The sequence below is a fragment of the Aulostomus chinensis genome, chromosome 5 (assembly GCF_037954235.1).
Source record: "Aulostomus chinensis isolate RoL2024-O1b breed Wild chromosome 5, RoL_Achi_v1.0, whole genome shotgun sequence".
Lineage (NCBI taxonomy): Eukaryota > Metazoa > Chordata > Actinopteri > Syngnathiformes > Aulostomidae > Aulostomus > Aulostomus chinensis.
In genome coordinates, this window is record NC_141324.1 from 21,597,910 (window position 1) to 21,623,904 (window position 25,995).

Consider the following 25,995-nt stretch of genomic DNA (forward strand, 5'->3'; position numbering starts at 1 on the left):
CCAGTTTTCTAACCTTTACGCCACCACTGCCCCGTAAAATGCAAAATCAAGTGGTGGGATCGGATTTTAGCAAGTTATGCGACCCTTTTTGGATATCTTTTGCATCAAATTACTTAATTCTGTTCAGAAAGTCTCCACAAAATAATGTCCAGGGGAAAAAAAAAAGAAGATTATTATTGAACATTCCATCAAACAGCTCTCATTGCTGATGCTTGTGAGGAGGCTTATGGAAAAGTAACGCTACTTAAAGACGCAGGGACTTTTATTTTTAATTTTCTTCTAGTTTTTAACTGTTTGATTAAATAAATACACAAAACACAGCATGGTTGTGTGCAACCCATAAATAAAAACCAGATGGTCGAAATATTCCAGTCTGAAATTGTCAATCAGGTTTTGTGAAACTTGATAAATAAAAAGATTTAATCATTTTCGCAGGTGTTAAAGGAGCCGTGGAAGCATTTGGTGAGTTGGGTGGTGTTGCCAAATGAACTCAGGATGACAATATGGTGTTGAATTGTCTAGACCCAGTTTGTTTTTATCAGAAACATGTTTCCATCGTCTAATTGAAGCCAATTGTGCAGCGCTGACTCTCTGACACGGCTCTGTTTGTCTGACTTCTGCAGCTGTCCAGACATCAATGAGGCCAAACGTCTGAAGTGTCTGATGTTTTCCGCCCATTTTCATGAATAACTGCTGCATTACAAGCTGTTGTTCAACATATGCTTCCCACTTTGTTTGTGACGGACTGCTGCAGCGCATTATCAATACCCTTACTCCTTCGCTCATGCATACAGTGTTCAAATAACAGCTGTGTAACAGGAAGTGTGTTCGTCTAGCCTTTTTTCCTCCAGCGAAAATTCTAATAACATCAATTACATGCTTAGTAGTCACAAGTCCAACATTCCTATACACTTTGGCTCAGGATGACTGCAGGACCTGCTGGCCAAGGAGCACATTACAATAACCATTGGGGAAATAAAACGGGACTGATTTTATCCATTTGTTCTTATGCTATATGAAACAAAATTAAGCTAAAACATGCATGAAAGTTGGCCATGGAAGATTGTTCTTGGCCTTGAACATATCAACAGGAAAATAATAATATTTAAAAAAAAGAAAAACACACCACTCAATGTCCTCTTCTTATCTTTTTTTTTTTTTTTTTTTTGCCAGAGCTTTCAACCAAATTTCCTAATTTTGCTGAACGAGCAGATAAAGAGCAGTAATAGTTTTGACTCGTCTTGAGCGACTCGTAACCCCCGCGGATATCTATCTGCTGATTTTGTTTTCCTTTCCACAGTTGTCATGTCATGGAATTCTTGAGCATTACTAAAAGTTGAGTTGAATCGATAAAAATAAGTCCTAAAAAAAAAAAAATGCAACAATAGGACAGGAATACCCACTTGTAATGTTTTTCCTCCACTAGACCTGGAACATGCTCAGACTACTGCTTTGACAGTTCTCTGTAACAGACAACGCTGCTGTTGTCACCTGGTGACTTATAGAAACCAACGGCCAAGCCACATTTGTCTCTTTCTGCCTATTAACATTACAAAATTGTTGTGATGTGATCGTCCATAATTAATTGAAGTCAAAGTTCATTTTTGCCATTATTTACAGTCTGTTGACAGCACACAGAGTCTGATATGGTAGAGTTGACGTGGCTAACGTTAAAAGTGGCCAACGAAAATACAGAATAGGTTTTCTCAGATTTGGTTCACTGACAAACAGATTTGGATGAGGGTCTAACAGCAGTGGGGGCTGTGTGTGTGTGTGTGTGTGTGTGTGTGTGTGTGTGTGTGTGTGTGTGTGTGTGTGTGTATCCTGCCAGATTAAGAAAGCAGGTTTTTATATGGTTTAATAAATCCTCCTCTCTCATTCTCTTCCTCCTCCAAGGTGAACCCAGTCAGTGTTATGTTTTTGACGGGGACGGTGTGTGTGAGGAGTTTGAACGGGGCTCCAGTGTTCTGGACTGCGGTTATTTCACACCTTTGGGCTATATAGATCAGTGGGCATCCACCGCTACTGCTTCTCACCAGGACCCCAACCACTGCCCCGCCCACGCTGCCACTGGCGAGCCATCACTTACCAAGGTATGAAGTATTAAGCACAGGGCTTATAAAAGACTTCCAGATGACAATAAACTCCACATGGCGGCTATGGTGGAAATTCTCAACTGCAACAATGTAAGCAGCTGGCCACTTTTTTTTTTTTTTTTTTACAACTTGTTGCCTCAGCAGATTTACAGGATGTATTAGTCTATGAACCATCTTTGACTGGTTTGTAGGCCTTGCATTCTGGTCATAGTTTGGACCAGTCCACTGCAACCCCTCCCTGAAGCTGACAGCCAAAAAATGCTCTGAACAGATGAAAAAAAGAAGATCTGGCTATGCATGACTTATCATCATACGAGGGAATATTCAGACTAATGGATGGCTCTAACCCGATTGTATCAATGTAACGACTTGAAAAGAGTGACACGTCTGTCAGAGGCATAGAAATATGCGGAAGATGATGAAAACCAGGTGCACTGGTCAAATTCAGGTGTTCAGGGAAGTCACAGAAGAGCAATGTGGTGTAGAATCTATATAATCTAGATCTAAATTTAAGATCAGTATTGGTGTTCAAGTTGGTACTTTTCCTTGCTGTATTTTTTTCTTTACAACTATGCAATTAACCTACTAGCTTCAAAGTCATACTTCACCACAGACGAAACCAATGAGCTGATTCGTCTGGTTCAGTTAAAACCCTCTGAATCTCATTGTTTTTGGATTTCTTTTTTTCTGGCCATTTGCAAACAAGTCAATAAAGGCAGTGAGGCATGGATGAAAAGTTAACAACAAATCAGTGCAGCGGGTAAGAGTTAGGAGAAGTGACCACCCACTGCACCCACAGAGGTGTTAGATTAGGAATTGGGACAAAATTGACAAAGTGAAAGCATCAAGGACAAGAACGAGTGCCAGTGGCCTAGAGCAGTGGTTCTCAAACTTTTTTCAGTGATGTTCCCCTTTTGAAATATTTTTTAGTCAAGTACCCCCTGACACACGCAAAACATTTTTTGGTAGAAAATAAAGAGGTACAGTACTGTGCCATCAGCGTCTGATTTATTTAAGTTAAACAACTTATATCAATGATTTGCTAGCGTTGGCTAATTTCTCCCCGCAACAAAACAAAACAAAACAGTGCTTTGGGTTCCTACTTTTGGTACTTCGTCGGCTCTAGTCTCGCCTTCTTTTTCACTTGTTTCTTCGTATTTTCAGCAGGATTGCTGCTGCGCTTGAGCCACATCTCCATTGTTACAGTGCGTCGTGATGGCAACGGCAGGTTACTGACGAGTGATGCTGGATCAATGGGTCAAACTAACTTGGTTTGGGGAGAGTCTGTTTTTTAAGGATATTAAAATTGAATACTGAATATAAAATTCAGTATATGAACATACATTTGTATTTTATCAAACATTGTTGTTTTTTTTAAATATATATATTTTTGTAAAGCTTCACATACCCCCTGGAGTACTTCCATGTACCCCCATTTGAGAACCAGTGGCCTAGAGTTTGTTTGCAGTCGAGTGGGAGAAGTTTAAATTACATTTTGGCTCCAAATCATTTTCTTCTTCCTTCTTTATCTGTATATTTGTTTCAAAAGCACAATGAATTGATTTGGCTCGGTGATCCAGATCATTTGATCATTTATCAGAGAAATGTGTCTGATTGAAAATAAGACATCGTCAACACGGATCCCTTTCAATTTGACTCACGTTATTATTTATTCAACTTTGTATAATATCATTTGTATTTGGGCAAAAATATTTTTATGACTGAAACAGCAAGTCTACAGATTTTCAGGACCTCGTTTTAGTAGTGGGACCCTCATATTTACACACTGTTGGGTAGACGAATAAAAGGGGGCAGGTGAGGGAAACTGGAAACTGGAATGAAAGCCTAATGAGCCAGTGAATGAGTGAAAAACACGACTGAACAGAGACTGGGAAAGACAAACCAGCACATAACTTTTTTTTGGCAGAACGTTCTGTGACAGCAGAGCTTTGAACACAACATAGCTCCCTCTTTTCTTTTAACAGCACGCAGACACCAGTCACTTCCCAGCTCTGACATCCGCCCATAAAATATATGCAATCACACAGGGTCCCTCAAGTCTATCATTGCTGATGTGCCAAATTATGTCACAACCAAATCAACAGTTGGTCAAATATAAATGAAGCAGAGGCATAAAAGATAAATAAAGCAGAGTTAAGTAAACCATGTCCGCTGTGCAAGTAACGTGATTTAAGACCCTTTTTGTGTTTTGCACATTGGTTCACGAGTCTCCGCGCTGGCAAAACTACGGGCATTTATCATGCCTCACTGTCTGTATGAGGAGAGGTGCAATAAAAAAAAAAACTTCAGTACCAGAGAATTTGGGTTCCGTTAAAGGCTAAAAGAAAAGTAGCTGGATGCATACTGGATAAAAGCTCCTTTCACCGTGTGGACAAGTGATCATGTGATTTCTTTTTCTAAAATATAAGGTTCTCTAATGTCTACTGACATTTATAATCTTGCTCGTGGGAAGACATTACAGTGAATCAACTTTCTCCTTCAGCAGACGAATGAAAAACTCTACAAGTGAGAAGGATTTAAAATCCCACGCCTGCAGAATAAATAGTGTCAGGAAGTTGCTGTTCTTTGACCTTATTGTTCACCTGTTGTTTATTTTGAATTCCTGTCAGATTCAAATGGTTCACACCTTTTATTTTTTTTGTCAGGTATCAGTGCCTATCCGGCACCCTTAACTTCTTGCATTTCCTGTTTTTACAGCAAACTTATATCTCTGACCTTTCCTTTTCTTTTTTTTTAGTCAGTAATTTTTGGAGACGTGGCCTAAAGCAAATCGTAGTCTGTTGTGTTCTGGCATCTGTTATAAGAACTTTGTATCTCCTCTCTTCTAAAGCTTTGTAGGTATCAACACCTGGAGGTGAGTGAGAAACCGCCCACCGATGCCTGGTTCCCTTGCACAGCTCAGTCGGACATAAAAAATGACCTGGAACATTCGATTTGGCTGAAGGTACGTGTGTGTGCACATATTGTATTTGTTTTCTCCTCCACTGAATGAATGTGGGTGGCTACACTCTGTCTTCGGTGACGTTCAACACTTTTTCAAAATGGGGTTTGAAGGTGCATCTCACACCGCGGGCTCATTCCCCGCACACGTACACATTCCTGACTTTCTAACAACTGCATGATTCATACAATACATTCGTGATTATAATTACTCATGTTCTAGGTCAACTGTGAGCGGTCTGTGGACGATCACCAAATCATGACTAACAATCTTGCTCTTTATTTACATTTGTGCTTTTTTATTTGAGTGCAATCATAGGAAATCGTATCTGAATAACACACACACACACAATCAAATACTGATTATTACCAATATACTAAGACTATGTGTTACATAATTAACTCATTATTCATAATTAAACATAGATATACTAGCATGTAGAGGAGTAATAACAGTTTTGTCATCATACATACGTCACTGTGTCACCATATAGGTGTAGAAAAAAGATCTTCTCTGTTGTTAGTAATGAATAAAAAGGATTCTCAGGCACTGGATATCATCAATTATTTTTTCATAAATAAAATCAAAGTATAAGATTCATAATATGCATTTGTTGTGAAATCCCATCATTGACAGTTGCTGCTGCAGTTAAGAGGATTTATGTGTAATTGACCTGCGTTTCCCTGCAGCTCCGTCGCTGGTTAGCCAACAGAGCTTCACATAGATGTCCTGCTTTGTGTACTGCCCTGTATTTGGACCTGGCTGTTCATTCCAGACCTGTGTCTGGTTCTCATATTTAGTCGTCTTTTTTCTCTTTTAATATTTAATCTTTCCACAGCCACAGCGGTCCTGACCAAACGAAGGTTAGCTGTTGATTTGACTGATAGCTTCACAATCTTGTTGGTCATGCTCTGGATTATATGGTCCTTTAAACCATGAGCCTGCGTCTCCCCTCCCTACATGTAGTCATTCATTTTTCTTCCTCTCTCATCATTTATTCTTTTTTTTTTGGTAGGGTGACTCATCTTTTCATCCTCTTGCCTTGCCGATTATGGACTTTATCAGGCACATCTCCACAACTTCTGCTTTCTCTCTAAAGACTCTTTCACTGTCTGAAAAGCCTTCATTATAACGCTGGTATCTGCCAATTCTCCCTGTTACACCTCCATTCCCTTGAGGTGTTCTCTCTTCCTCCCTCTCCTTAAAATATCTAGTCTCCCTCGATCGAAAAACATTCCTCATCCATCATATTGCGTCCATTTCTGCCAGCAAAGTTATCCCTCTCATTTAACGGGGCTACTTTGTCATTTGGAAGCTCATATTTTCTGAAAAAGACTTTAAAATGTCTTCTAAAGCAGAGTTTGAGTTTGGAACGTTTAAAGTCTGAAGGTGTGACAGGTGGTTATGAAGACTTGCATTCCTGTCACACAAAAACACAGGATTACAGTCACATTACCACACGGCTCCTGCTGTATGCGCTCCGGTTGGTATGTTTTCAAGCACCCACCACCTTGTGCTCCTCCAGTGATCACGGACTATCCACCCTGACTTACCTGTATCTGGCACGTTTGTGTCTTCAACTCTCTATTCATCCATGCGGAATTTCCTCATTTGTCATGCCAAGTTCCTTTCATGCTCAAGTCCTGTTGCTTTCCTTTCTCTACTAACTACTGAGAAGTATTGTGGAAAATTAGTATGGTGAAATAAATACATTTCCTCAAATATTCTATGAAGTCTAATTTTAAGGCACTTGAACTGACTTTAATGCTTCTTTATATTTATATATTTCAGATTGTGGTATTGTATTTTCCCACTTGATATATTTTGCCATAGTTTCCTGTCAGTTAAGACTTTACATAAAAAATATAGTATTTTTTTTTAACGTTTCAGTGCATCGTATTCTGATATACTGTAAATGGATGTCCTTAAGATTCAAGCCCTCGCCAAATTTTTCACAATGCTCCAAAAAACAACACCAACTTTTTGAGAAGTAAGCTTATTGTTCATCTTTGTTAGTGCTGAACAAGCAGATAAATATCCGTCTTCCTCCTCTCTGTGCATTACAAAGCTCCAAACCCCCAGCTGACTGCTAGTTAGCTTAGCCGCATCAAATGCTAGCAGTTATGCCGAGGAGAAAGTGTCTGATAATGAATCGAATACACTTTTCTCCGAAATGGTCTTTGCCTGCATTCATAAGGCTCTGTTTAACATTGGCTATGAAAAAAAAGCAGGGGGACGAGAGACGAGCTTGGTTGCTCGTACGATGACAAGATTCTTTCAGACGAGTCGACCATTTGCGTCAGTGAAATGTAATCAAACCTATCTTGACTCGAACACAGTCTTCTGTATTGAAATGTTTAATTTACTTTGAATTGCCGTTGTCAGATCTTTGCTGTCATGCTATGGCAAGCAAACGTGTGTTCTCACAGCATCAGACATATTATTCTTTCTTTTTGAAAATATGCAAAAATAAAAAAGAAATCATGTCTCTGTGACTATTGCTGACCCAGGTGGGATTTGTCCATTCTGGAGTGGCGGCCTCCGTGATGGTTTACCTGGCCTCAGATGGATCCTGGTCTGGGGAGCAGTGTCAGAGGACTGTCACCATCCTCCTTTCTGATACTACTGGAAAGAACCACTCACTAGGTACTGGTAGATTCTTTCCATTTGTATGTATTTATGTTTTTGCATTTTTCAAGTTGGGAAATGTTCTGTGATGGAGATGAGATAACAGTGTAGCTTTCCTGTCATCTTCCAAGGCACACATGACCTCTCATGTCAGCGGAACCCGTTGGTGGTCAACGTGACCCATGACCTCTCTCAGCCCTTCTTCCTCACCGCCTCTGTTATCCTCCTCTTCTCCTCCCCCTCTGTGGCAATAGGGGGCGTCGTCCTGAGGACTTCCTGCCACTTCAGCACCTTCGCCCTGACCGGGTGCGCATAAGAGGGTGGGCTCTCCCACAGCTACCTACTTACCACACACACACACACACGCACACTCTCACACACACACACACACACACACACACACACACATGCACGTGCACTCACGCATGCATGTATGCACTCTCTCTCTCACACACACACACACACACACACACATGCACACACACATGTTTACTGATATCCTCTGTTAATATAATGCATTTTTAGCCTCCTACAGCTTGTTGAAGTTTACACACACACACACACACACACACACACACACACACACACACACACACACACACACACGCACACACACTGCACTGTGCTCTGCATGCAACCACATCCACATAAGTAGCTATTAAGTAACAACTATGTCAAATCTAGGTTACACAAATGTTTTTTTTTAATTGACCCTTCAGAATGCTGATGACAAGTACTCCTTACTAAAGTGTTAGAATATTAGCACATCTTAACGACTGCAGGGAAAACTCATAATCTCCATAAGAAATTGAGTACCTTATACTATCTTTGAAAGGTAAGGAAGTAAAAATAATAGATGTTTGGGCTTTACATGAGTGTATAATGGACTAATACCTTTATTTTTGGAAGTTACAAAATTTAGCTTCCACAAATCTGGAAATAATTAATTTAGCGAACCCAGAGTAGTATTCTTTTGGGAATTGCTCTCTCTGCCTCTCATCTCTCTCTTCTTCTACTGATATCCCTGCAATAGCTGTTTGCGGCAGTCGTGTCAGATGGACAGCTGCAGCCCCCCCCAGGTAGACCACGCCTCTGTCAGGTAGACCCCTTTGTAACGAATCATTGATACATCGACGAGCTGCAACAACAAGCCAACAAATCTATTGATCAGTGTGTCTTTGCAGGTGTTCAGGAGGAGGGGATTCCTCTCACTGCTCTGCTCAGTGTCACCATGGTTTCAGCATCACTGTCATCAATGGCCGGGGAATCCCGCCCCATCAGGTAGAATGACTGAACATGATACCATGTTAAAATGTCCTCTCAATGTCAGGTTACCCATGTTGGCCATCATTCATACAAACATTATTATGCTTATGTATTTGAAAGTTGTTCATCATCATTTGTACCCACTCCTATTCAAATACTCAGCTAAATACAGGAATACAGCCCGTCATGATCTCTCTCTCTATCTTGTGCCCTCTCTTCTTCCAGAGGCAGGCAGAGATGGAGTGTTTTCATGGTTTATGGGATCGTGTAGTTAGCTGTCAGCCTGTAGACTGTGGCCTGCCTGATCAGTCTCATGTCTACCACGCCATATTCAGCTGCCCCTGGGGAACCACCTTTGGTAAACAGTGCTCCTTCACCTGTGGATCACCAGCCATCCTTCAAGGTACGTTCATCTTGTCTGTTGTGAGTGTGTTCTTTCTTCAGTAAACCTTCTGAAAAACCATTGGGGGAAAAAAAAACTGTTTACCGTCTCCAAGATAGGATACAACTAACTATTTTCCTATACAAACAAATCAAGCAATCACCAGTAATTGCAAACCATCAGGAAGTGAAGAACAATTTCTATGTATCTGATATAACCGGCTTCTGTTCCAAATGAGATGAGGAAAAACTCAATGGGTTTCAATGAAACATTATACTTTGTGTCTTAAGATATTTCACATTCTTGAATAATGGAGACCAAAATAAACCCGTTTGCCAATGTAAATCATAGATACCCAAATACAAATCTTAAAGGTCCGCAAAGAACATTTTTAGAGAGTTTATTAGGGTCAGTCAAACTTTTAAACAGTTTCCACAAGAGCTCTCACAAGAAACTACAAAAACAAAAAGTCCCAGTATGCAGTTGTTTAATTATCTCCGCAAAGGAAGTTCTACTTTTCGAGTCACTTTTTGGATATTTTTATTGTATTTGAATGCTTCAGTTGCAGATTTGCAAATAATTGAATAGTAGTGCCTTCCAATAGTTGTGTAAGTGTTTGATTCATGAGACTGGCCAACATTTTTCACTATTCTGTCACTGTTCAGTTGCTCATCTTCAAAATAGAGAGAGACAATGACCATTTGTAAGTGTTCTGTAGAGAGGACAGCTCCAGAGAAATGTTCTTTCAGTTAGTGTCAAAATTTGTCAGCTTTGGGTTTCACTAAACTCGTAGAAACAGCCTCTCTTCTGTATTCAGTTCTGCTGAAATTTCAACCAGATTGGAGCAGATGTGCTCATTCTGGTCACATTACCTGGGGTATGCTCGCTGCTCACAAAAAAGGGGACTTTTCCATCTCGATTTGCTGCAGTGCGTGCAAGAAATTCAGAGATGACATTTCATAAGAGCCTAAAGCGGCAGCAACAGTAATTTTGTAGCGGTGACCAACTGCTGCAAAATATATGTAATAGAAGCACTTAGTGGAGTCCCACTGGCAAAGACATTTTCAAAATTGTAAACACGTCTGGCCTTGTTATACCCCTACAGTACGCCACTCTACTGACCAAAGTCAAACACAGAAAACTTTTTCACGTGAGGATTTATTGACATAACCAGACTGTAAGACAACTGCGCAAGACTGCAAGACAAAGCCTGAAATTGAAGGCTGAGTGTTGTTCTCAGTCCAGTAGCCTCCAAGCTAGAAGCCTCAGTCCTCTACAAGCTCACTAGAGATTATTAACCCACCTGCTCAGGTGCATCTTACCTGAAAAAACAGGTTCAGTGCATCCTGGGCGGAGTTCCAGAGACAGAAGGAAGGACACACACGTCTCATTTAAGCTTCTACGCAGGTTTTGCACGTTTAAAATGTAACTGCAGGTTACAGTACAGACTCAAGACAAACACTGACATTTTTTCACAGCACAGACTGAGTCGATGCTTCTTGAATTGATTAGATGGAACAAGCGTGATGTCCACGAACTTGTGTTTGTGGTCGGGAAGCCACAGTGAATGCTCAAATGTCATTGTGGAGTCAGCAGTAAGACCTCTGTATTCATGATGTAAAAACAGATTGGGCAGAAATAATTCTATTTGTGGCTTTTGGTTTAGTGAAATGTGTTTGGAGGCCATCGTGCATCTGTCAGCAACGAAAGCACAGCGAGCCTGTAAGTCACAAGAATAGATCGAGTGTACAGTACAGCTGTAAGGGATTTTGATTATCACCAGAGCAATGTTTAAATAGCTTATAAAAATCATGATGCCATATTAAAGATTAATTTCATTTTATAGAGCCAATAAAATTGTGAACTGGTGTTATGAATCTCAACTCTTAGCAACGCTCGTGCTTCATGTGGGGCCATACAGGCACAGAAAATATTAGCTTTGGGCAATGTAGAAGCCATAGTCTCCTCATAACTACGCAAGACAGAGCCATGAAACAAAACAAGAATGTTCTCTGAGACAAATGAATCCATGATGTGACCTAGTTGTGCTTCTATGTACTATTTGGTGCTTTAGTTGTACGGTGCACAAGACTTTGACACTTAGACAAATTTAAAGCAAACTTAGATAGCGTTTGAGTGACGACTCAACACTGACTTCCTCTCTGCACCCTCGTCTGCCAGTTGGCTGCACGTACGCTACCGCAATATTTCGTGAGTTATTGATCCAAGAATCTGTCAATATACATTTAAGGAGACGCTGATCTGTTGCTTCAAGTGTATCAGAATGTCAGAAGCAAATTATATCTCAGCACAGACAATAGAATTTTGAGCGCTAAGTGTAATAAAGCATACTTTTCTCGACTGTCACGGAGGAGCATTGCAGTGGTCTGATGAGGAAAACCAAGATGCGGTGATTCCTCCCAGTAGAAGCCAGCACATTTCAACAGAGCCACAAATAACAAACTCCAAAATGAGCATTTTCATTATCAACACTTCTCTAGAACAGACCGAATAAAGACCTTACTGACTTTGGATTATAATGCATTATTTTTGTAAGCCTAATACTTAGATGTGATACTGTCACTTTGAATACGCTAGATTTTTTTTCCCCAAAAGATTTACACGAAAGTCCCTGAGAAATGGATGAAAAACTAAAAAAAAAAAAGTGTCCCACCTCGCAGAGTTTACTGTAAGAAAGTGAAAAAATATTCCTGCATCTTTTGCAGAATGTGGAAGACTCTGAGAGAGAGATTGCCCTGAATAAATAAAGGTTAAAAAACAATCTTAATCCTGCTAACGGACGAACAATCTAACTAACTAACCAACTGCCATTAACCTCTAACCATAAGCGGCCTCTGATGCTGCTCCTCTGTGACGCTTTCTCTTAAATAGAGCAAAAGTAGCGCAATATTTCCTTCGCTCTCCTCTCCAGGTGACAGTGACAGGTTGGTGTGTTTGGAGGACGGGTTGTGGTCATTTCCAGAGGCCTACTGCAAGATAGAGTGTCCAGAGGTTCCAAACATAGCCAATGCCAAGTTGCTTACAGGAGACTGTCTGGCTTCAGGGCATGATGTTGGCTCCGTGTGCCGTTTCAAATGCAACCCAGGCTTCTATGTAATTGGGAGTCTCAAAAAGAAGACACCGAGGTAAGTGGTTTAGGATTTTTGGCAGCTCAGCAGACAGAGGATAGCACCATTTTTTAAAAACCTCGGACTCTTCTTTCAAAATCAAACAATCGCCTCAACAAAATTGTATGTGTGCTCAAAATCAAACAATGTTTTCAGAGCATCCACAAAGCCAGTCAAAACAAGGAACACGACTGAGCGTGCATTACACAGTACATCAACAATGGAAAACACAGTGTTCATGGAATATAGCTCCGGACAAAATGTTTATTGATTAATACAGTAAATGCATGTTGTATTGTTCAAAACAAATATCCACAACTCAGTCACAAAGCACTTGCACGAAAAGTACAGTAACTGTAAAAGGCCTGAGACAGATTTGTCTCGGTCGAGAGGTGATTCATACGACCTCAGCGTTACACATCTTTGTGCTGGGTCAGGCACGACGACATCACAGGCAACGTTCCTGAAACCATCTGCTGTGCCTGATCCGGCCTCGGCAACACTCGGCCGCTGTGTCACCACGGGCCAATTCCCCGGCCCGGTTTGCCACGCAGAGAAAAGCTCTTCAAAGAAATGTCGCTGTCACAGAGCCGTACTTAGCTCGCAGGTGTTTGCAGCCGACAGACACATCACTCAGGCACGAGTTGCATTTCCCCCTTTGCAAGTACTTTCACCACGTGAATGCATTTGGTATAAAGTGCCGCACATTTGCACTGCCACTGACCTTTGACCTGCCACCGACCGTAGTGCAGGACAGCAGGTGCCACCTCCAAGAACACGAGAAACAAAATCAGAGGGATTTCACCAGGGATTATCTTTGCTAATGCATTACGTGTTTGAAAAAGTAACTAAATAACAATTAGTTTAATCGCAAAAGTAACACATTAGGCCATCACAGTTGTGGGTTTGACAGTTTGGCTTGCCATTTTTTATTTTTCTGACCAGGACTTGAATTTTGTTTAGTCAAAAGAGAGTTGATTCAGTCCTGGGTTCAGGCACTGATCACTGTGTTCATAGTGTTGTAGTTATACAGAAAGATTGTTAAGACTTTTCCATGTGATTTCTTAGTTGTTTGGAAACCAACACCTCATATTATCAAGACCTTATGAAATTCAGTCATATTACTTTTTATGTTCAACTAGGACACACACACAAAAAAATCTGCGGGAAAAACACTGTTGCCGTGTATGAGGGGTTGTGTCATGCCAAGTGCGTAGACAAATGACAAAGTTAATGCAGTTTTTTTATCGTCCATGCCTCCCTGCGTAATGGAGGAAATTAGTTCTTTTCCTCTATTTTACAAGATTCCCATCACGCACTGCTTAATAAAATTAGGGGCTTTGACTTATTTACATTATGCAACACATGGACCACAAGCACACTCACACGCCCTCGAGCGAAGCCTTAAATATCGATGGGTGACGTTGAAGGAGGTTTAAGGTTTTTGTTGTTTGTGGGGTTTTGTTTTTTTTGTTTTTTTTGGTCCATCACCTGCAAAACTATATTTGCTATTGTAACAGGCCCACATCAGGGTCTAATAAAAGCTGTACTGCTGCTAAGTGGGCCTCGTCATGACTTTGCCAATTGTGTTTGTTGGGTAACTGCTCATTACCGAGCTCAGTTACAACATGTTGTTAATAAGATGAGGGTTTCCCGTTAGGAGGAGACACAACGTCAGCCATCCATCTTCACACCTCTCCAGCTGTATTGTTCAAGTGCAATAAATGCAGTGAGACCATCTTTTCCTCATTTTAGTGTCATGCATTACGATTAAATTCAGCTTATCTAATATCTAAGCTGAGTTTTACTGTCTATCTATCTATCTATCTATCTATCTATCTATCTATCTATCTATCTATCTATCTATCTATCTATCTATCTATCTATCTATCTAAAATATATGAGCCCAGTTAAAAAAAAAAAAAAACCATTTGTTTTTTTGTAATTTTATATTTCTATTCAACAAGGTGGAAAACTATTTTCTGTATAAAAATCCATTAGCAGTTGGGGAACTTTATGAGTTATACTTTCTCAAACATATGTGTAAACAGTTTAATTACCCCTGATGTTTTAATAGTCCAACGTGTGAAAGTGAACAGGAGCAGCTTTTAAAGAGCTTTAGCTGGCTTTTTATTCTTACCTTTGACACGTGTACCCATATAAATGTACATCGCAACACATACTGTTGCATTTACCTGCCTCACATCGAAAATCTTGTTTGCCAAAGAACGGGCCACCGTCCATGCATACTCTGGTTTTGATACTGCAAAAGTAAAATGGGACAAAAGAACCGGAGCAGCAGTGTGGAGGGTATCTGTATTCATAGTTGTGTGTGGTTCTAAATGGACTGTTTTTAAAAAAATAAACCACAATACACTTTGATTCAACCCAGCTCTGCAGCTCTACAGCACTGCACCACCAAATAAGTACACGAAAACCACGTGGACAAAATATAGAAGACAACAAACAAAAATCACATGTTCATGAGAATGCAAAGAGATGGACAAGAACTGTGTGTTAGACACAGTAAAGGTCAACTTACCGTAAAAGCATGTATGTGTAGATTTTTAGCATCAGAGTCAGGAAAGCGAAGGGCGAAAGGAAATGTTTTCATATCTAATGATCCATCTAACTAGCATATACATTTTAAAAGTTCTTGATACAACACAGTGAGGATGAAGCAGCTATTTGGCATAATTCTAGAACTGTAGAGTCTTTCATTTTCATCAAAACATCATCTGGTGTAATCAACAAACATAGATATAGACACACCGGTATAGAAAATAAAAAATAAAATAAGTTTATGTTTTGGTATATGTAATGTATGTCACAAGTCTTTGATGTGTCGCTGTGACTTAATAATAAAAAAGCGCCCCTTTTTTCATAAAATTTTAAAAGTTAAGTTACATAAGTTAACACTGATTATATTTAGATTCATAAGATATTAATCATCACACTTAGATGTTGTGTGTGTGTCTAATTGAATGTCTCACGCTAACATGCACACAGTATGTGACATCATTCTAAATATTGTTTTCCACTTATGGTTTTTCCCAACCCGCATTAGTTTGATATAACTACAAAAGATGTTCTCAGTGGATTTACAGTCACATAGTACCTGTAAGTCTCCAAATAATTCAACTGTCTGACTAAAAATCTCTGTATGTCTTTGAGTTATGACTTGTGATTAACTCAAGAACCCATCGCATCAGACTTGGCAAGCATGTTGCTCCTGCCTCTAGGAGGTGTAGTCCTGAGTTCACAGTCCGGGTCTCAGGTCTTAGGGTCTCACCCAGGATCTGACATGACACACAGTTTGGCTGAGATTGAAGTCAGAGATTGAGAAACCCGTGGCCCCGCCCCCTCAAACAACAGGCACTGAACTAATATAACATAAACTGGAAAAGGATGTTGTTGTTCATTGATTGTTATGTGTACTACTTACAAGTTTCATATAATGTTCTTGCTGCATCTAGAAAGTACTTCAGGTTGGAGTGCCTCGAGGGGGGGCAGTGGGAAGACTCTGGCTGTGAGCCGATATCCTGCCCGGCCCTGCCCGACGTCTTTCAGGGCATGTATAACTGCACCGATGGCCTGTACTACAACACTCACTGCACCCTGCAGTGCCCGGAGGCAACAGAAAATGTAAGATGGCAACAACGTGACTCCTCAGTAATCTACCGCCCTGCAGCTCCAAAACAAAGCCAGTAAAACGGTGACAGTGCATGTATGTGCTGCTGCGTTACTGTTGTGTTACTGCGTCTGACTTAAAAAAGGAAAGAGTTTGGGGATAATCCAGTAGTACATGCAGGGTAAATGAAGTGTGAGAAAACATCTGCAGTTGCTGTCACTATTAATAAGCTTTATAAAAAGGCTTCTCCTGAGACAACAACACAGTAAAACCAGTTCTTTTTTTTTTTAGGAAATCCCTAGATTGCGATGCTTCGAATTTCTGAGGTGTAAGCTTTTATTGATGCCATATTTAATTAAAACAATGTTAAATTTTCAATTTTTAAAAAAGAATATAAGATATCATTCATTCACGTTTACCCGTAAAACATAACAACACAACAACAAATATCAGATTTTGTTTACAATTAAACTTGGAGGAAGAAGTGATTTGCCAGAGATTCTCTCGAGCTGCGGGGAGACAGCGCAGCAAACGTGTGTAGACTGCACATAGTTCTCAATGACCGCAGTGAATTTTAATCTCTGTGTTTGTTTCCAGAGTGTGATTCGCTGCACCAAGGATGGTGGATGGACAGCAGAGTTCACCATGTGTTCCAGGCTCCAGGGATCCTGCTCTGCTCCTCCTCATCTCAACTCTGTCGAGTACAGCTGTGATCAGGGGATGGATGTTGGTGAGATTCAAATAAACACTACTGATTATGTTCTCTTTTGCGGCAAATTCTTTCAAACCTTTTGCTATTTGGCCAGTCTAGGTCACGCTACCCGACAGACAAGACAGTCAGGGAGGTACAGCATCATTTGTTTTTCCCTTTTCTCTCACATTTCACTTGATCACTTGACTTGACTCCTCTTTCTGCTCGACTACTGAAAAGGATAGAAAGCTGTTTATTCTGGCCCATTTTAAGTGTGTAAATGAATTTGAGGTTGCAGATGTCAAACTGAGCGCAATTGGCCATTAATGCTGAGAGATAATCGTGCAAATAGTTTTTGTTTTTTCTCTTTTTTTAATGTCATTAATGTGTAGTGTAAACTGTGCAACTACAAAATCTACATAAATAATCTTGGTATCTAGATAAAGGTAACACTTGTGAGATTTTCTGGTGATAATCTGTATAAATATTTAAGGGTCAGATGTGGTACATTTATCACTTAAACTTAAAAAGTACTTGTAGTCGCAGCACAAAATAACGTATTAGGTGTAATTGTGTAGTTAACATGTAAAAATGGCCCAATAACTACTGTCCACTTACAAGTATACTAATAGTACACTGATATTTACCAAACCTGCTGCATAAAATGTATCTGTGAAACATCCTGGAAGTTTATTCAAATCTATTTTATAAAATGAACTAGATAACAATGATGACATAATCGCACCAAATTTAATTCAAAAGAGGAAAACGGGAGTTCGAGTGGAGTTTTATTGAATTGTTCTAACTTGTTCTTGCAGGAGCTGTTTGCTACCCAACATGCATTTTGGCCCTGGACATGGATCTGCGTGACCCAGTGGTTCTGCCCAATGGTACAACATCTGACTCTTTAAAACACTGGATGCTGCCCACCAAACTCCAGGTGAGGTTCCTGAGGAGGGAGATCCTAATGCTGCCTCAGCGCTTTTCTCTGCTGTAATATAATGATTTTATGAAAGGGAGCTATTAAACCTATTTTCAGGTCATTTAAATTGATCTTGGATTTCTAAAGAACAGCTTTTTTTTTAGGGGGGGGGGGGCTGTGCGCATGCAGGGAGCACATCCATATATGGAAGTCTGGGATGTCTAGACGTAAAACTGGTAAAACAGATCAGAAAGGACGGTGACACATAGCGTGTAAAGCCAGCAGAAACAGCCTGCAGGACTTAACTCCCAATGCAGGAAGCACATGATGTTACAGGCTGGTGTTGGTTAACATGAGTATCTGACATTATAGCAACATTGGTAGGTCAGAAAGGATGGACAAGAATAATAGCTCCCCTTTAAGAGTAATAATAGCAATCAAAGAACAAACTGTTATAAGCCCGTTTTGCACCTTCCCTGATTGGTCCAATCGTCTTTTTTCAATTTTCAGTTTGGTCCGACCCCAAATTATAGGCTTGAAACCCCCGACCACATAAGCCAGACCACACAATCAAGGCCATGATATTCCTGAAAAGCTTAGACCTCTTTCCAAGTGAATGGCTGCCAAGTTCACTTCAGGTGACAATGTAATCATTAAAAAGACAAAATATAGGAAGCAAACCAAAACACTGTTGATTTTAGGGTGAAAACAGATGCTGCAGCCAGATGGAGGAGCTCTGAGCAGACGCACGGGAAGAAGAGTTCTAAAAGCGTCGCTAACATCTGAGCTAATCAACACCACAGCATTTCATTGTAATCCCTCCTTTTTACAGTTCATTCCACGTAAACTGGTTCAAAATGACCAACGTCAGTTCACCGAACACTTCAATAAGCACCAACCGGACCTACATTCCATCTTTTCACCAGACCCACCTTGGTTACAAAACCTTCGCATCTTCTCACGGCACAAAGTTGATATTTTCTTCGAAAATGTGATTCATAAATTGACTTTATCATTTTGGTTTTCTCTTTTGATTATCAACTTGTAGGACACCGGACGCATTCCCTTCTAAACATTCCCATGAAATCATCTTCTAACTGACGTTTCATTTTCCACGTAGGGATGTTTTCAGGGAACGTCAGATCTTTGTAACTTTTTGGCATCAACTATGAGACAGATACAGGTACACAATATCTGCTATTGGCTGGTTTAACCTCGTTTTAATAACTGCATAAAAATCTATATTTGTCAAATATTAGTTGTGTTCACTGCCTTTAAATATAATAAAAGTAGTTGTATGTTCATTGAGTCAGTTCAGTAACATTCAGAGGAGGGGTGTGGTGCAGATCTGTTTGCAGCACTGGCTGCATATGTTTTGAAGCTGTTTCATGCCTCCTGATGAGACATGATGCGCTGAACAATGAGATAGCTTGATTGGTTTAAATAACCGCAACTAAGCAAGTGATTGTGGTTTTGCTACCAATTGGAAAATCTTGGCAGGTTTTGCAAAACAAAAAAAAATTGTGGTTGTTTTGCTTGCTTGCTGCCATGCAACCAGTCTGGAGCGCCATGAAAGTTGATCCATCGATAAACAACACTGAGATTTTTCACAAAAAACACCCTTCAGAGTGAATAATGGAACTGAACATCTGGTGGCCTGCACAACAGCATGGAGCGAACAGAGCTACTGCTCCAGACTGATCTATCTTTATGGATAAACCAAGTTACAGTTCGAGACAAAGAAAGCCAATTTGTGAAACAGTTGATATATAAACAAACTCCTTGGATTTACTAACATCTGTGAGCTTCAACATTAACAGTTCAGTCTTAGTCCTTCATGAAATCACAAGCACCTTTCGAGTTTCAAAGTCCATCCATCCATTTTCTACTGCTTATCCTGTTAAGGGTTATGGGGGGGCTGGAGCTCATTCCAGCAGCCTTCAGGTGAGAGGCGGGGTTCACCCTGGACAGGTCGCCAGTCCATCACAGGGCCAACACATAGAGACAGACAACCATTCACACTCACAGTCACACCTACAGTCAATTTAGAGTATCAATCAGCCTCGTCCTCTCTTGATGTCTTTGGACTGTGGGAGGAAGCTGGAGTACCAGAGAGAACCCACACAGGAACAGGGTGAACATGCAGACTCCACACAGAAAGATCTTGTGCTGGAGCCGGGACTCGAACCTGGCACCTTCTTGCTGTGAGGGGACAGTGCTGACCACTGCACCACAGTGCCACGAGTTTCAAAGTAACGTTAGGATTTTTTAACGCATACATTTGAATTTAGATCAAAACTTTTAGTCCAATGTAATCATTCAGAGGGGTGTGATCATTCCAGATATTTGTATTTTTGATTCATGATATAGTTGAGAGATACCTTGTTTTACTCGGTGCGTTTTGGAGCTCCAGACCCGCATGGGATGGTTAACCGCTAGTTAGCTTAGCAACAATAAATACTAACTGCCATCTTTGATGTTTATGTGAAGTGCTTCCCTCTGTTTTTTGTCTGTACTTACATTTCCCATAATATATTGAAAAAAAAACATACTTTTGCCTTTGATTTTGGACGGACGGTGGACAATGTATTTGCACAAATAATCTAAAAGGGTAAAATGAACTGAATCAGTCAAAGTAAGGTTCTCACCCAGGCTTAATCAGCAGGCGTCTCTCAGGCTTCGCTTAGATGTACTTTACATATTGCACAAGATTAGAGACACCAGATACTGGTACACTTCATTCTCCCAGGTTTATGAGGTTGCTTCATTTTGCAAGTCATTATACGCTTTTTAAAAAGACATATTTTGCCATGAGTTCACGGACAACTAAGTAAACAAAAGCACATCAGTGACTGAACCTGCTTTTAAATAAAAAATGGTTTCAAGCTGATTTAGTGATTTCTAGTCTCTCTGAGTGAAGAAGTCAAATAATAGCTGACATGTTTGAACTCGTCATAGTATTGTAAATGTGTTTCCTATCAGATTTTTGACTATGTCATTGCCAGGGCAGTATCTTTACAAGTTTTTCTAGGAAACCATTTTTTATTTCCCAGCTGCATCAGCTAATCACACACTATCACACAACGAAATCCTCCCAAATGTGTATTTGAGTGTGTACGTGTGCTTGTAATTCAAGTGAATTTCAATGGAAATCACTGACAGATAGCAAGAGTAAAGGTTGCAGCTGACGTCAAGCCTTTCAGGAAATACACTCTGTGTATATACAAGTCGCCGTGAACACACTTGTAGGAATGCCAGATTTCTGTTTCGAGTGCTGCTGTTTTTTTGCTTTAAAGGTGGGTCATGTTACGCACCATCATATCTCAGGAATCACCTACGTGAACGCTGTCGCAAACAGCGATCCAGTTTCGTCTTACTTTTGGGTGGTCAGTCAGTCAGCCAGTAAATCTACGCCGGCCAAGGTCAAATAGTTGGATGGAGGTCTGTTAATTTACACCGTATCTCTGACACTGCCGTGTGATTGTGAGGTATTGTGTTATCTCAAACATCAGGTCTGCCTCACTGGTGCAGGCTGCGCGGGAAACCATCGAGGGAGGCTTGAGTTTCACCACCCATATTTGTTAGTCAATAAGTTAGCAATCTTTTAAACACTCCGTCAGTCATCATGGTCAATGAAATCTGCCTAGATTAAAGTTAGATTTTAGTGAGTTTAGTCTAGTCAGAAGTCGTTTTGAAGTTGATTAGATTGATTCTTGATCTGGAATGGAAATTGTGACACACGATCATTGACAACCCTTCACACTCTATGTGTTCAGTCCATATTAGGCAACGTCCAGTAAATGTTTGGGTGCAGTAATAACACTAACAAACACTGCAAACGGGAAATTTCCTGTCGGGTTTTTCTTCTTTTCTTATGTGTAACATATGAGCGTTTGAGGTAGCTGTACCTCTTCACATTCAGCACCACACTTCCTTCGATCCTCAGCAGCATGCCGACCAAGTTTGAAGTTGACTAGATGATTTGGTGTTGAAAAAAACATTGAATTACACACACATACACCAAGTCCTTTCTTTAATATAATAATCTAATAATCGTGTAGGTATATTGTCATCCAATATGTCAAACACGTTATTATTCCAAGATTAATTTCACTTCATTTGAATTAAACGGTGTATGTCTGGCAAGGTGATGGCATCAGTAGCTGCTTCTTCCTCAGTGGATGAAATGTTTATTTTTTGGATTTTTAGCTTTTCAAAAGTATTTTTTTCTGTTTATTTTCAGGACATCTCATCCATGCATCTGTTGATATTCAGTTCTGTCCCTTAGCTATTTCTGCTGTGGTGCATTAAGCCTAGAAACAAACACACAAACAAGTCTTTTTTTCAGAAATCCATTGGTGGTGTATGTCATATTGTTTTCCATGTCAAACACAATGGTTTTTCACTTCTTGGAAGCATCACTCAACCATTCTCATTTTTTATTTTGATTTCCAGACAATTGTCTGCACAGGGATGATGAAGTGGTACCCTGCCCCTGAACACATTCACTGCATCCAGTCATGTGAGGTAAGAGTCGAAGCAGCCAAGCAGAATGCATCAAGTACAGCGGTATGTGCAAATACTCCCCCGCCCCATTTGGTTCCTGCCCATCAATCCATGCTACATATTGGGAAGGCCAACGCTGCAGGCGATGACTGTTCCATCCAGATATCAGTCTCACGCGGGTTCCTGACACTGTTAAATGAGTCAACGTCTATTTCAGTCAGGGTTGATACTCTGAAGCTCTACCTGGAGAACCAAGAACTGCAAAAGTATTTACTGTAGCTGAGAGAGGATATGCTGCTGATCTGATGTTTTAGAAAGGAAATGAAATCAAACGACAGTAGTTCTGGTTGTCACTGTATCGGCTCCTTGATACTTGATGCTTACATGTCGCTAATCAGATAATGCAGTTCTTCTCTCTGATAACACGTCAAGTGTGAGTTCTATCCTGCAGGTCAGTAGGATCTTGGCTTCCATTTATGTTATTTTATTAACACTGAGGTAGGAAATATACTTAAAAGAATCTCCATTTCTGGGCACAACCACCTTTAATTTACTGTCCTTTTCTGATAATATTAAATGTGAAACAAAGCAGGCTGTATCTCTGTTGTCATCACGACTCAAGATACCAGACCCAGTGTGTAACCGGCTTCTCATTTCACCATGACAGAGCTCTGATATGCACACTCTTCACACTTCAGAAGAATCCGTTTAGATCCGTCCAAAAGAGGTTTTTTGTTTTTTTTCCTGGAACTTGGCATTTCTAAAAGTTGTTACTACTGCCAAGCTTAATGGATTGTCTGATAAAAAGGAAAATAAATTAAGTACTGAATTTTATTTGATTTAGATTAATTGTAAGTGATGAAAAAAGACTTCTAAATCTTTCCAGTCAGCCTCATGGGGTAGGGAACTCTCATAGTGCTTTTGAGGAGAAAGCGTTTCTTTATAAGTGACAAGGTATAAGAAACTCACAAAAAAGTGAAACTTTGGTGAAGTACTGCTTTAAAGCAAAGCTTGCTTTCATCGCAAAGACCATAATTAGAAACTGACAGTAAGTAGCTGACATTTGGATGAAGATGTGTATATATATATATACATATATATATATATATATATATATATATACACATATATATATATACATATACACATACACATACATATACACGTACATATACATATATACATACATACATATATATGTATATATGTGTGTATATATGTATGTATGTATATGTACATATATATTATACCTATGTGTGATATTTATTCTGTACATGAGTGCCTTCATGCACGCACAGTCTTATGCACACACATACACACACTCACACACACAGTGCAGTATTGTTGAAATGAGGTTGTAAGGGAATAGTGAGATTCATCATTTCTATTGCTCTCAGTGACATTATTACATTTCCCCGTTGACGGGAGGGTCAAGGAGATATTCATCTGCCCTTTGGTTCAAAACAAGTGGGCTCCTGTCCTCAGACCTGGGCAGAACACCAGGGCAAGTGTCACTGCGAGTTTCCAACTGTCATTTTCTCATTTTTTCACCCAGCGTGCCCACATTATTTGAACAGCAGCATCTGGTGGCTCTAGGATCAGTTGGTCGTATACCAAGGTGCATTATCACCACCCACCAATGAAAAAACAGGTCTTCTTCAATTCCTATGTTAGGAATATTCAAACTAATATATGAAGCACACTCAAACCAAAATCTGGCAAAAAAAAAAAAAAAAAGATCAATCAATCACCAAGTCATACAACCTCACTGTGTCTTCTCCACTGCTACTGTCAGAATAAGCTCCCCACTACTCTGAACACCATCACTGATAAGAACAGGAATAAATCAGTTTTGTTCAACAGTCTTTCATTCTGTGATATAATAAACGTTGCAGTCTTTATCTGCCACCCTAGTAAGACTTAAGTTTTCTGCATGTGTTCAACTATTTCATGCACCCTGCAGTTAGTATCATAAATGAAAGTTTAATCCCCAATCCGACATCCATCTCTCCTCAGTAATATTTCAGCAGCGATTGTAAATCGTCTCAAATCATAAAGCCAGATAGCTTTTATTTGGCATGGATCCTCTGGGTTCAGAAAAGGCTGGAACTACTAATGGAACACATAAACTGTTGATGTCTCAAGGTATTAAAATATTCTTCCTATCTGCCAGCACTACATTTTCCCCTTCCATCTTCCCGTGAATGTTGCTAGGCACAACAGTTGCTTATAACCCGCTCCTCCATGACAACATTGTAAATTATACCAAACCACATGTGCTGCATATGCTCAATGCCAGAGCTCTCTCCGATGCCACAGCTCTCCCTCTCCCTCTCCCTTCTCTTTATTTTTACATCAGTAAGTCACTAACAGTAAGTGTAAATGTCACCTTGGGTATCCTCTACTGTATCAGAGTGGCAACAACTCTGCTACTGATAGGCTGAAAGGAACGGCCAAGCTGTTCTTGTCAGCCGTCACCGGCAGAATACCTCTGGAGAAGTGCATCACGCTTTTCTTAACATGTTTAGACTGTCCTCCTGACCAGTTATGGCAAATTATATAAAAAAGAGAGAATGTTTGCTTGTGTGTGTGTGTGTGTGTGTATACACACACACACACACACACACACACACACACACACACACACACATATATATATATACATTCATACATATAGATAGATAGATAGATAGATAGATAGATATAGATATATAGATTCCAACACTACATGCAGGGTAATAGGTAAACAGTAAATATGAATGAACGGCTGAATTTATCCAAAACAGAACATAGTCAGTAGTTTGAAGCAGGTGCTTCTTGAGGCGGCCGTCAACACCACCCCCACCCTTGGATTCTGAAGTCACTTCCAGCTGCGTCAACTCTGCGTTGCACTCCGTGTCTGTGGTTGGTCAACCACTCCCAGTTACTGACCCTTCACTAAGTCCCGCCCTCTTAGTTACTGTTGCTAAATCTTTCAAGCTTTCAGAGCGAGACGCATGGCTTCCCTGCAGAGATACTGTCACTTTTTTGTTGTTGTAAAAACCGAAAAGCGATTTCAGACAGAAGCAGACAGAAATGTCTATAATATGCTTTTGAAGGATATACTCAGGATGTGAGACTGACTCAGCAAGGAAATCACATTTAATAGATGAAGACAGAAGCTAAAGCCTAGCACTTCTACTACAGTGGGAGCACTGCTCAGGGTGTATAACTGGCATCAAGTGGGGGCTCAGCGTTCAAATAATTCCAGCGTTTGACTCGGTTCCTGACCACCTTTCAAAGCATAACCAGTGAAGTGCTGTTGGGGTTGTACGTGACCAGAAGAGCAATAGACATGGAAGAAAAAAGTCATGTTTCAAAAGTTATCAAGAATTTGGCAGCAATGGATGGCGAAATGACAGCAATCGGATGAGGATACCAGATTTGACAGTAGTTGCTTATGAATTTATGGCTAAATCCAGTGCTTAAGTTAGCTTAGCAGCTTTGACTTACTGCTGCTGCAGCAGCTTTGATTACCTCTGCACCGCTATTCTCCGGCCCTTCAGCACCTCACAGCGAGCTAAAGAGATTTCTCTTGATCGAAAGTGAAATGGCCATTGAAAAGATCCTATCAGCTATGTGTTCTCTCACTGTGAAGCTCCAACGTAGACTTTTGGGAATTAGGCCATGTTGTCGGCATCTCAAGTCAAAGCGTAGGTGGTTCCTGTTGTCTGCAAATATTCTGGCTATCGTTTCAAACTCCCACACCGTTCTAAGGGTGTTCATCACAAATAAAAATACGTT

The 25,995-nt window shown here is 40.2% G+C and overlaps 1 protein-coding gene across 1 annotated transcript in view; it reads left to right on the top strand.

The window, feature by feature from the left end:
- The window catches only part of pappa2 (pappalysin 2), a 75,271-nt gene that overhangs the window by 39,655 nt on the left and 9,621 nt on the right, over positions 1 to 25,995 (top strand). The window contains exons 14-25 of the mRNA XM_086203884.1: positions 1,897 to 2,093; positions 4,948 to 5,061; positions 7,569 to 7,704; positions 7,818 to 7,992; positions 8,720 to 8,785; positions 8,871 to 8,967; positions 9,178 to 9,355; positions 12,267 to 12,480; positions 15,939 to 16,107; positions 16,691 to 16,823; positions 17,603 to 17,724; positions 22,162 to 22,233. Coding sequence (XP_086060010.1) covers positions 1,897 to 2,093; positions 4,948 to 5,061; positions 7,569 to 7,704; positions 7,818 to 7,992; positions 8,720 to 8,785; positions 8,871 to 8,967; positions 9,178 to 9,355; positions 12,267 to 12,480; positions 15,939 to 16,107; positions 16,691 to 16,823; positions 17,603 to 17,724; positions 22,162 to 22,233 — 1,673 coding nt within the window. The remainder of the gene's footprint in view (positions 1 to 1,896; positions 2,094 to 4,947; positions 5,062 to 7,568; positions 7,705 to 7,817; positions 7,993 to 8,719; positions 8,786 to 8,870; positions 8,968 to 9,177; positions 9,356 to 12,266; positions 12,481 to 15,938; positions 16,108 to 16,690; positions 16,824 to 17,602; positions 17,725 to 22,161; positions 22,234 to 25,995) is intronic.